The sequence below is a fragment of the Sorghum bicolor genome, chromosome 2, assembly GCF_000003195.3.
Source record: "Sorghum bicolor cultivar BTx623 chromosome 2, Sorghum_bicolor_NCBIv3, whole genome shotgun sequence".
In the NCBI taxonomy this organism is placed as follows: Eukaryota; Viridiplantae; Streptophyta; class Magnoliopsida; order Poales; family Poaceae; genus Sorghum; species Sorghum bicolor.
In genome coordinates this window covers 70,595,063-70,608,047 of record NC_012871.2, presented here as the reverse complement: position 1 = coordinate 70,608,047, position 12,985 = coordinate 70,595,063, and the positions used below count along the sequence as shown (strand labels likewise).

The 12,985-nt window shown below is 47.9% G+C and overlaps 2 protein-coding genes across 2 annotated transcripts; one reads left to right on the top strand and one right to left on the bottom strand.

Moving 5' to 3' along the window:
• LOC8081747 (WAS/WASL-interacting protein family member 3) lies at positions 324-1,443 on the top strand. Its single transcript, XM_002462977.2, has one exon. The coding sequence runs from the start codon at positions 471-473 to the stop codon at positions 1,125-1,127; it is 657 nt and encodes a 218-aa protein (XP_002463022.1). The 5' UTR covers positions 324-470; the 3' UTR covers positions 1,128-1,443.
• LOC8056332 (dynein light chain 1, cytoplasmic) lies at positions 3,480-4,581 on the bottom strand. Its single transcript, XM_002460809.2, has 2 exons — positions 4,254-4,581; positions 3,480-4,150 (listed from the first exon to the last, which is right to left on the bottom strand). The coding sequence occupies exons 1-2, from the start codon at positions 4,389-4,391 to the stop codon at positions 3,944-3,946; spliced, it is 345 nt and encodes a 114-aa protein (XP_002460854.1). The 5' UTR covers positions 4,392-4,581; the 3' UTR covers positions 3,480-3,943.

Below are 12,985 nucleotides of genomic sequence, written 5' to 3'. Positions count from 1 at the left end.
TATATAAAAAATACAGCATATATCTTTTTTTAAAAAAAACAAACAAGAAACAGTCGAACAGTGCTTTTATTAGGTTATACACAAATGCATAGCTTGCCGTGAAAATAAACACCGATCGAAGAAACACCTCGAGCACGAATTACTGAATTTTTAGTTTGGTCGCGACATGTCAAGTCCTAAAGTCACCCTGTTTTAAACACGGGACGGACGAGCCCTGGACTTCCTATCCTGGTGTGTCCTCTCTCCCTTCCCTCGCCCGTTCCGTTCCGTTCGTTCGTCTTCATCCACGCCACCAGCGGCTTTGTCTCCGCTGGCTGCTGCCAAAGTGCCAAACCCCTGCCGGAGCTTTGCGGCAGCCCAAAAATCTCCTCTGCTTGTCCGCTTCCCCTTTGTGTATATAAAAAAACCGCCGCGCGTGGGCGTGGCGGGTGCCGCGCTTTAACCGCCCCACTCCCTCCCTCCCGCCATAAATGGCCACCACTCCCGCTCCCTCCCCCACCCCGCCGGCGCCGGACGCGCAAGAGCTCCCCGCCGCCGGCGACCAGCCCCACCACCACCACCACCCGCTCCTCGCCGCGGCGGCCGCCGCTTCCCTCCTCGCCGTGCTCTACCTCCCCCGGCCGGTGCTGCTGCTCGTGCTCTCCCCGGCCTCGCTCTCCTCCCTGCTCCTGCTCCTCTCCCTCCTCCGCCTCGGCTCCGCGCCGCCGCCTCCCGCTCTCGCCGTCCCTCCTCCTTCCCCGACGCCGACTGAGGACAAGCAGCAGGCTCCCGAGGTCGAGTGCTCGCCTCCTCCCCCTCCTCCTCCCTCTCCTCCTCCGCCGCCGCCGGAGCTGGAGCCGGAGCCAGAGCGCGGGAGCGTGTTTCCGGAGGTTCCGGAGTTCGCGTCGTGGGCGGCCAAAGGGCGCGCGCTGGAGGTGATCCACGAGGAGTTCGAGGCCGAGTGGGGGCTGCCGGAGGAGATGGGCCTGCCGTGGGACTCCGACTCCGACCTCGACTCCGACTCGGACAGCGGCAGCGGCAGCGATGACGGCTACGGCGGCCGAGGCGGCGACGGCGAGGACGGCATGATCGAGATCGAGCTGGAGGAGGACAGCCTCATCGAGATCGACATCTCCCGGTGCCGGTGAGGCGGTGACGAATTGGACTGCGTATCGCCTTCATTTTTCCCCACCTTTCCTCGCGGATTAAGATCCTTGATGATACTTGGACCTGGGATTCTCGACAAAAAAAAAAATCGCTGCTTACTGATTAGGCGTGTGGGTAATTGGAGTTCTTCAGTTGCTTTATCTAGACGGTTTTGCTGCAATGTACATATAGGACTACGAATTTACGATGATGAGAGATACGGAGCGACAAGCTTTGCTTGCTTTTTTTCCCCTTTACTGAAACAGCACGATTTGGTACTGGTACGTCCATGATTGATAACTTAAAATCTTACTGCCACTCTTTGGAGTTTTGTGATGTTTTCTAATCCCTTGCGGTCATGCCTCTTAAGTTCATCTCGAGAGCTAACTGTAAGATTCATAACCTAATGTTCTGGTGGTCTCAGTGGGCATTGCAAGAAATGGCAAGTTGCGAGGCATCTTCTTCATCTCCCTCTTGGGTGGCAACTGCTGTGCCACAATGCTCCACTGGTGCGCCCTGTTCCTATTCGATGCATTCATGTAGTATACGCGTACGCCATTAGTGGTGGCTAGAACTGTGCTGGAATCGCCAAGCTTTTTGTGTGCCTTGGCGATGCCGCATGGATCTGGATTCCTAGATCAATCGCGTCAGTGGTCGTAGTAGCCCGTTTGGTGGTTGGCTGGGGTTGTGGTTAAAGCTGTTGGTTTGGTTCGACGAATCAGTTCACAGCACAAGAACAATGCCAAGCTGATGTGATGCTGCTGCTCCGGTGCACACGACGGAGCTGACAGAATATCTGCCTCTCTCTCTTTTTTTTTTCACCTCCTGCTGGATTAACGTTTTTGGTTACCTAATCGACTTGCACAATGGAATGCTGTAGTGGTAAATCACGTTTGGTGTCTAGCGGTCTCCAGCCGCTGGTCAGTCTGCATGCTCTGATATCAGATCGTTTGCATAGCAATTACAGGCCGGCAGAAGATCGGTACGCTCGCTGTCAAGTGCCACGTGAACAGACTGCTCCGCTTCATAAACATGGTTTAGACGGGAGCCCGTTCAGAGATCAGATATATATTCTGGCAGCACACTGTATCTATCTAGTTATAGTTTCTGTAGGAAGTGCTGTCTTGTATACACCTAACTGTGCTGTCTTGACGAGTGTACTTGCTACTATTTCTATTTTGCAAAAAAATTTGGAAGGACTTTGCAAATAAATTTTGCATTTGGTGTTGTTTGCAAAGTCCCAAACTCATTTGCAAAGTCTAAAAATAGTCCAATTCTAAGGGACTTTGCATTTAGACTTGGCAAACCCAAAGTGTGGACTCCACCCCCGAATTTTTTTTTCACCGATCGCGCCCGCGCGTTTTTTTTTCCATCGCGCCATTTTGACGTACGTCGTGCGTGTCAGTCGCCGCCCTGGCCAGGTCGCCGCAGTTGCCGCCCAGCCCATGTCTTCGAGCTAGTCGCCACCCAGCTCAGGCCGCGTTCGTCGTTCGTCATCGTTCGCGTCAGTTCGGCTCCGTCTACCTCTGTCCTCCTCCGAGGGAAGGCGGGCACGCGCGGCAGCTGGAGGGCGGGGCGCGGCAGGGAGGGCGGACGGGCGTAGTGAAATCTCGCGGGGTGGGGGGGTGCCGGGGGACGGAGTCCGACGTGGAAGGCCGAAATTGTAGATGCAAAGTGGTGGGAAGGTTTGCATATATGCAAAGTCTCAACCTCTATTTGCAAAGTTAACCAAATTGCAAACCTTATTTGCAAAACCATTGGAGAGGTATTTTCTACTCTTTTTTGCAAATAGAGCAATATAAAATTTGTTTGCAAAGCCCTTGGAGATGCTAGGCCTAAAAGGATTACAACGTGACAACGATGTGTCCAGAAAAGCCGAAAATGGGTGGAGGAAAGGAAAGTGAGATCGGATCGTGTCGTAGCCCCGATAGGATGTTAGGTGGTCTCGACCCGCGGACGAGGTCAGGTCAGAGATCAGTGCAAAGTGTGTTCATGGGCCTATAGTTCAGCTTCAGAGACAAGGCTGAATGCTTCCAGTCCCCCTTGTCTCCCAGCTTAGGTTTTGGCCCATGTGCCTTACTCGACACGACTGAAAATACTGTAAATGAAAAACACTGCTGAATTATGTTTAAATTTGGTAGATAAACTCAAATGAACAGAGCCATAGGCCGAGTATACTGTACATAGGGGTCTATATCAAGTGACTATTGTCGAAGAACTTCTGTTCTGGACTCAATCTAGTCCCTTGCCTTCATTGATTTTCCCCTATCTCTCATGTCCTTGACCCTGTGTGTTTCGGCTTATATAATCAGATTCTCGATGAAAAAAAGCGAGAATCCTAACAAACACTTCGATTACTTCTGTTCTTTTGACCATTATTTCATAATTTTGATCTTGCACAATCGAGAATCAGAAAAAATCACTGACTTTTACATGGGAGGCCCTTCAACAAGCGAGCTTAGCTTTGAGCATTGTTCACCAGCCCGTCAGCATGGTGTGCCATGTAAGGCAAAGGACCAGATTGAGCTCAAAATAAAAGCTCGAGGACTGCAAACAATAAATTCGATAGTGTTTTTTTTCCCCGACCTGTAAATTCGATAGTTACGGTCGAAAGATATGCAATATTCTACTATTTGCCATCACTGTCTATCCAGCACCCAGCAGACATGCTGTTGAGAACATCGGTTTTTACTATGTGATGAAGACCTGCACTTTTCAAGTCAGGCAACTTCCATCCACCAAAAGCACGACCTTACATGCTAGGAGAACTTATCTACCCTGCCTGCAGGCCTGCACACATCGGTGATTACTCATCCACTCACGCCTCGACGGCAGTTTTCAGCGCCGTGAGCCGCGCCTTCTCGACGACGGTCTCACCGCGAGGAGCCGCGCCGCCCTTGAACAGCAGGATGGCCAGGTTGCCGATGCCGAAGTAGATGAAGCAGCCGGAGTGGTGCGTCACGAACGACCCGAAGTCGGTGCCCACGATGCACTGCCATCCGGGGCCGTACGACCGATCGAACTCCTGCATGCATGCAAAAAAGAGGCATCATCGCCATCAGTACACACACTGCTGCAATGTTCAGTGTTGATTGCAAGAACATGTGGTCGCAACGCAAGGGCCACACCTTCTTGATGAACCGTGCGATCTCCGTGGAGTCGGCGGCCTCGAAGTCGTCCAGCGCCTTCCCGGCGAGCCGGAGCGCGTACTGCTGCATCGCCTGCCGCATGTCCGTGTCCCCGATCACCGCCTGGCTCTCCAGCATCCTCGCCGCCTTGCTAGCTGCACCTGCTCAACGCTGATGCGCACACAATGCAGTGATGGTGAAAACAGGCACTTAATTGGTTCCACCGCTCAGCTCAGCTGGCTATATATAGTCTCTAGCGAATAGGCGCGCCGTGCTGGGGTTTCACGGTGGAATCAGATATATCAGCGGATTAGCTAGGTATCGCCGGCAGCTTGCCAAGTGGCAATGACGGCCGCGCCTCGACGTTCGTGGCTCGCCTAGCAGCGGGGTGTGAAAGCGTAGGCCGTGTGCAAACGGCGGCCACAGAACGGAATTGTGGAGGCCCCTGCTCCAGATGGCCGTGATGTCGTTCTGGAACCCTCAAGGCCTCAAGGCTCAACGGCGACATTTTCGTCCGGTTTGCATGCCCCCATTCGTGCCACAGGTTCCGGGATGAGGTGGATGATCCGTCAGACCGTCAGTGTGTCATAGCTGGTACACGCTGAATGCCCAGCACCAGTCGTGCTCAAGTGTTCAGCAAAAGTACAAGTAGAATCTGGAGCTTGGAGGTATCAGTATTTGTAGAATCTAGACCTTGGAGGTATCTTTGCGTAGTTGCATGGCTGAAAATCTTCTTTGGATGAACGGGGACTGAAACTCTGAATCAGCTAACTGAAATCCTTCTTTGGATGAACGGTTACGAGTTGACCTTGTGCATGGTCCACTACAACCACGCTCGTAAACTAAGCCTGTGGCCCATTATGACCATAGGAGACACCCGGTTGATAGTTGGGTTGACTTATGCATTGCAGTAGACAACAAATTTGGCAAGGATTTATACCAAAATTCCATGCAAGAGTTATTGAATATTAAGCAAACTGCTGGGGTTCAGGATTACTATGACCGCTTTACCTTAGTTATGCATCGTGTCCTAGTCCATAACAATCATTTAGATGATGTGTTTTTTGTCAGTAAATTTTTGCAAGGCTTACAACCTGATATACGAGCTGCTCTTATATTGCACAAACCGAGAACGGTTGATGCGGCCCTATCTCTTGCATTAATGCAGGCTGAGGTGATTGACGCTCAACAGAAACCCTATACTCGGCGCCCAAATCGGGAGTTCATCAAGCATCCCGGGAAATTTCCACTCACTGCTGAACCGGGTGTATTGGGTGCCATACCACCTGAAGCAACCAAACCCAAGTGGGAGACTCAAATGGCAAATCTGCGTGCACAACGTCGGGCACAAGGTCTTTGTATGAAGTGTGGGGAAAAATGGGGGCGCAACCATAAATGCCCTGACAAGATTTCTTTGCATGTTCTGGAAGAACTGTTGGCGATCATGCCAATGACACTCCTGAAGCGGATGATCACTCTTCCTCTGATAGTTCAAGTGATGGTGAAGTGTTTGCCTTGTCGCATTGTGCAGCGGTTGGTATTCAAGGCAAGAAGACTATACGACTGCATGGTTTGGTTAAGGATCGTGAAATCCTCATTCTCATTGATTCAGGCAGTTCAGGAACATTTATCAGTGCTACCACGGCTGCTCAGTTGCAATGCTCAATGAGTTCTGTGTCCCCTATACAGGTTACAGTGGCTAATGGTGAAAAACTGCACAGTGATCAAATGGTCTCGAATTTCACTTGGTGGTCTCAAGGTAACACCTTCTCAGTTGATGCCAGAGTCCTACAGATGCCGTATTATGATCTGGTTTTAGGCATGGATTGGTTGGAGACACACAGTCCAATGTGGATTCATTGGAAGCGAAGGCTTTTGAGATTCACTCACGCCGGCAACCGTATCAGCTTAAAGGGGGTCAAAGATGAACTCACCACTTGTCCTAAGGTCAAGATCAGGAAACTCCGGGGATTGATTCGGAAAGGTGGAATAGCACAGCTCATTCATTTCTGTCAGGCCGAGCCTGCTCAGGTCACCAATCTTGTTCCAGAACCAATACAACAGCTCGTCAATGCCAACAGTCATCTTTTTCAAGAGCCAGATTCCTTACCACCACAAAGAGCATTTGACCATCATATTCCTCTGTTGCCTGGGGTCAAGCCTGTAAACATCAAGCCTTATCGATATTCTCCAGCTCAAAAAGATGAAATTGAGCGTCAGATCAAGGAAATGCTAACCAACGGTATCATCCGGCCCAGTCAGAGCCCCTTTGCATCCCCAGTTATACTGGTCAAGAAAAAGGATGGTACTTGGCGTTTTTGTGTGGACTACAGACAGCTCAACAACATCACAGTCAAAAATAAGTATCCGCTGCCGGTGATAGATGAGTTGTTAGATGAACTTCATGGAGCGGCGTGGTTCACAAAATTGGATATGCGTTCGGGTTATCATCAAATTCGGTTGGCACCAGATGTTGAAGCAAAAACCGCATTTCGAACTCATAGTGGGCACTGGGAATTTCGAGTCATGCCCTTTGGCCTTACTAATGCACCAGCCACCTTTCAGTCATTGATGAATACCATCTTCCAACCTCTGCTTCGGAAATGTGTTCTGGTCTTTGTTGATGACATTCTCATCTATAGTCCTACTCTTGAGGATCATCTCGCCCATCTTCAACAAGTCTTTTCTATATTGGATCAGCACAGGCTCTTCCTCAAGCAGTCTAAATGTATTATTGCTCAGCAGCAGCTGGAATATCTGGGGCACATCATTAGTAAGGAGGGCGTAGCTACAGATCCTAAGAAAATTGCTGCAGTGGTCAACTGGCCGACTCCAACCAATACCAAACAGTTGAGAGGATTTCTGGGACTTTCGGGGTATTATCGGAAGTTCATCAAGAACTATGGTCTCATCAGCCGTCCCCTGACTGATCTTCTCAAAAAGGACACCCTATTTCATTGGACTCCACCATTGCAGCTCTGCTTTGAAACTCTCAAACAAGCACTAGTGACTGCACCTGTTTTAGCCCTCCCTGACTTCACTAAATCATTCACTGTAGAGACTGATGCATCCGCTTCTGGCATCGGTGCAGTTCTCTCCCAGGACAGGCATCCAATTGCATACATTAGCAAAGCTTTGGGACTCAAGGCACAAGCTCACTCAACATATGAGAAAGAGTGTCTCGCGCTCATTCTGGCAGTGACTAAATGGAAGCCATACTTGCAGCATAAGGAGTTCACAATATCAACAGATCATAAGAGTTTAATCCATCTTGGTGAGCAGAAGTTACATGAAGGTTTACAACAGAAAGCTTTCATAAAACTTTTGGGCCTTCAGTACAAAATCTCTTACAAGAAAGGCAATGAAAATAAGGCGGCTGATGCCTTATCTCGTCAACCTGAATTTCATAGCGTGACTGCCATTTCAGCCAGCACTCCTAGGTGGTTGGAAATTGTGATGGAGGGCTATACTCAAGATGCTCAGACAAAGCAATTGCTTGCTGAACTCAGTTTGACAGGATCCAATGACAAGGGCTTTACCCTATCTGATGGCATCATTAAATTCAAAGGAAAAATCTGGTTGGGGACTCACTCTGAAGCACATAAAGCTGTGTTGCTGGCCCTGCATTCCAGCGGGTTGGGTGGGCACAGTGGCATCACGGCCACTTATCACAAAGTACGCGCATTGTTTGCCTGGCCCAACATGAAGCAGTATGTCACCGACTACGTCAACGCTTGTGAGGTATGCGCCCAAGCCAAGCCTGAACATTGCCGCCTTCCTGGTTTACTGCAACCCCTGCCAGTACCGTCCCATGCTTGGCATACTGTTAGTCTTGACTTCATTGAAGGATTACCCAAATCCAAATCATTCGATACAATCCTTGTGGTGATCGATAAACTGACTAAGTATGCTCACTTCATTTGCTTATCCCACCCATATACTGCTCTATCTGTAGCCCAAGCTTTCATCAACAACATCTACAAACTTCATGGCCTTCCCTCCATCATTATCTCTGATAGAGATCGGGTCTTTACTAGTGCCTTGTGGCAAGACCTCTTCAAACTCACAAACACCACCCTTAACATGAGTTCGGCCTACCATCCTCAAACTGATGGCCAGACCGAACGCTTGAATCAGTGTCTGGAAACTTTTTTGCGCTGCATGGTTCACTCCTGTCCAGCCAAATGGGCACAATGGATTCCTCTGGCCGAATTCTGGTACAACACTACATTTCACTCTGCTCATGGCCGAACCCCCTTTGAAGCACTTTATGGCCATCCTCCTAAACACTTTGGTGTTACCCCGGATGATGCTTGTACAGTAGCAGATTTGGATGAGTGGTTTAAATCTCGTAATACTATGCTGCAACACATACAACAGAATTTGAGTCGGGCTCAAATTAGGATGAAACACCAAGCTGATAAGAATCGCCAAGAGCGGACTTTTGAGGTGGGTGATTGGGTATATGTTAAACTGCAACCTCATATTCAGCAATCTGTTCAACGCCGATCCAGTCATAAACTCAGTTTCAAGTACTTTGGGCCATATTTGATCCTGCAAAAGATTGGTAAGGTGGCTTACAAGCTCCAACTCCCAGCTTCTAGTCAGATACATCCCGTTCTACATGTTTCTCAGTTGAAGAAAGCTGTGCCTGCTCATATCACTGTGTCCACTGATGCTGATCTTCATTTACTGCACATGCTGGAGACCTTACCTCCCACTCAGGTATTAGCTACTCGTTTGCATTTGATTGGCCACCGTGTTGTTCCATCTGTTTTGCTGCAGCGGGAGTCTTGTCCACCTCATTGGGCGGCTTGGGAACCGGTTACTTCAGCTACTGAGATGCTCCTTCATCAGCACGCGGCAACTTCAACAGCACCGCGAGGTCACGGTGCATCTTAAGGGGGAGGAAATGTCACGACTGGGCCATCATGTCGTGCTTTGCTTACGACCTACACTAGCTAGACTTGGCCCATAAGCCGGTATGTTGCCGCAGGGATGTAATTGCTGGGCCTTAGCCCATACCGTTTTGTAAACCTGGTTAAAGGATTCGCTGTGTGGGTGGTTGGGAGGTCAGCGAACAAACAACAAAAACCTAAATCCTTCTCTCAGCAGTCCTCTGCTCCTCCGGAGGCGGCGCCGCCGTGCTCCTCGCCGTGCGTGTACGCCGGTAGTTATCTGGTTATCTGCGAGTTGCTTCGTGAGATCGTGACATCATGTTCATAACACAACCAATTGCGGACCAAATTTTGGAGACTCCGCTTTGAGATTATTGGTCCGAAGTAGCAGCAGGAAGTTAATCTCCTTCCAAATTCTTGACTTGGCAGCGCACCAACTACAGTTGTAGTGTAGGTGATGTTTTAGCAGTGGCATGTACATAAGAGGGTATCATCCATCTACTTACAGGTGTTGTTTGCGTCAAACACAGAAATTCTTCAGAAATTAAGTTTCTGCATCTGTCCTTGTTTATCTGCTTCATTTGTGATATTCGCTTCATCTATCTGCCCTTTAGTTTTGTCATATGTGCATCTGTCTTTGTTCTTTTGCGGCAAAGCAGTTGCATCCCGACACCTGAATGGAGTTTTTTTAAAATGACATTTTTAATGTAATCTTCTTATTAGATGGTTTATTCATCACTTCCTATGATTGTGCTTGCATTCAGATTTGTCTTTGTCGACTGATTATTATATCAGCCTTGAGGCGGAGAGAATGCAGAGCATGTGGAGTACTGGAGTAGTTTGGAGTATACCGAATCCTTGTTTTCTTATATCACTTCTTTATTCCGAGGCACTTGATTAGATTGTGAACTCATCAATCTCTATGAAGAGCGTACTGAAGGATTTGGCAAAATGACCAACAACTTGTAATGTTCCAAGAGTGGTACAGCCTAGATCTTGTATTGTTCTGTTTCTACAGTCCTGATTCAGTATACTGCATCTTGTGTAAAAAAAGCAATCGAGTATGTGTTGCAGTAAATGAACATATACTACGGCATGAAAGTGCTAGCATTCCCTGTCAACTACTAGTAAAGAAATATTTTTGATAGAAGAAACATGTGACATGGTTTGTTGCATCATGAAGTCCATGACAATTTAAGACAACTAAGCTAGGATGGATGACACTTCGATGGTTGGTGGCATTTTGCTTTCATTTGGCTAGATGTAGGTAGCAAACGCTCTCCATTAGTTTTCCAGTAATGCTTTGCTAAACTTCAGCAGTACAGTACAGTACTGTCCCAAGCAACTCTGCTCTATACATTGGTCCGTCTCTTCAAAGCTCGAAAAGCAACCACTCCACCACATGATCTTAGATGGAAAAGCAAAGCAAGGTTCAGAGATTAGGTACATCTTGGTACTACTTTGGAGTTTTGACTACAAGCCATACCATCCATGATGACATGATCCATCTAAGTTACCTACATTTCAAAGATATGTGAATTAGACCGGAGCATATGCCACTAACAGCCAAGTTTGGTTCTGTCCCTTCTAATCATGTATGTTTCAGCATTAACTGCACTCTCTGCATCCAGAAACATTTCTTGCAGGGACATGACAAAATCCTTGAGCCACTCAAAGCACCTAGAGAATCAGCATGCCCTAGGTTTGACAAATAGCGGCCAAATCTTCTGCGATGATTCGAGTCAATGCATAAACATTGCAGCAAAAGATAGTAGTTGGCTTGCAAACTTTTTTCTTCTCAAGAAAGTGGAGCTGGCTTTTCCTTTCCTGTGCATGGGGAAACATAAGCTTTTAATTTGCTATTATACCATCCTATGGGCTATAGCACATGTACTTTGTCACCCGCAACCACTTTCCATGGGACCAAAACTTTGGGAAGCACTTTGCGAGCCACTACCCATGATGATCTTGAAGAGCAATCATGGGTCCAGGTCAGAGATCTGGCCCTTTTCCATAGGCATATATATATATACTGGAGATGAGGAAATGGGTCTAAAATTTCTGAAGAATTAACTACTGGAGATGAGTGGCATATAATCAGCCACAATATATGTGATACTACTGTTTGGAAGAGATGATAGTCTCATGTCCTGCTGAGTGCTGAGGCCAAACAGTAGACGATTCAGCCATGCATCCGTGACCACTGCATCTTCATTTTGCGAGAACATTCATTGATTCCAGCAGTGATATTGGGCCTTGTTTACTTCCCAGAAAATTTTGCAAAATTTTTCAGATTCTCCATCACATCAAATCTTTAAACGCATGCATGAAGTATTAAATATAGACGAAAATAAAAACTAATTACACAGTTCGGTCGAAATTGACGAGACGAATTTTTAAGTCTAATTAGTACATATTTGGATAATATTTATCAAATACAAACGAAAGTGGTACTATTGCTATTTTGCAAAATTTTTGGAACTAAACAAGGCCCAAGGTAATAGAGCGGCAGCAATCCATCTACAGTTCCGGCCACATGTGCTGAGCCCCAGCTCCCATGCAGGCATGGGCACACACAATCGGATCCGGCGACAAGAGAAGAACCCTATACAGAATGTACCCGTGTTAGCTAATAAGTTAACAATGCATGGCAAAATCATGATAAACTGTTCTCATCCGTGTTGCCTAATGGGATAATGCTTATACGAATCACATGTTTCCATTCTGTAGTGTCTCTTTACCACGGGCATCACAGATCACACACTGTAACAAACTGCTTGTAGCTAAGCTGCCGGTTTGCCTCTCACTCTCGTCACATGACCAACGACGGCCAAGCAGTCTGCGGATCTCCAGAAAGAGGAAGGCGGAGGCGGGTGCCCGTGCCCTTTTCTTGCCATGAGGGCAACAAGACTCCTGTGAGATCCTTGCCAATTGCATTGCCATGCCATGCCATGCAGTGCAGATCTTTTTATATATATGCATCTTTTCGTGTGCTGCTTTCGCCCCTTTGTTCCTTCACATCCACACCAGTCGGCAAAAGCGAGCCTCTCCCGTGAGGCACAGCACAGCCATTGCCCCCATGGGATCGAGGGGCACTGGTGCAGGTGCAGCCAAATCAAGGAAGGGCTCACATGGAGGAAGAAGCGCCAATGGACAGTGCGCGGACAAGGCTGGCTAGCTGAAATGGACTCTCCTAGGCGATGAAAAGATTGGTGGTTGTGCATGGCGCACCAGGAATGCACCCGTGCATGCGCAGTCCAGTCGTGCTCGTGCCGTCGAGTGGATGCTTCAGTGTCAGTGCTTCATGATTCTCTCGGCTGCAGGTTGCGCAGATACCTGGGATGGATTCCTTTTTTTTTAGAAAAAGGATATTGAAATTCCGGCCCCTGGATGGATTACCTTTACCCTGGCATAGTTTGATCGCATTGCCATGATGCCATGAGTTCATCTGTTCATGCATGGTAAGCTCCTCGATAACGCATCTCGTGTTGATTTGTGCGTCCGAACTGTGGCGAGGCTCCTTCTTGGCTTCTTTGCACTATAACTATGGCGGCCGTGCTATGCGTACCATGGACACGCGTCAGTAGGTAAGGTCTGAGGTATGCAAAGCATTCAAATTGGAGATAAGCTAGATGCACGGGAGACAAGCTATCTGTATAAACTGTTGAAGTTGTTCTAAGAATAATAGAAAATATATTAGGCAATGGAGATTCCATGTGGAGGTTATGTGTGTAATTTATGATGCCAAGATAGCCAACCATGACGTGGTCACAAACAGCCTAGGAGGTTCGCTAGAATTAGATTCACAGCAACTTTTTAGATACAAGAATATCG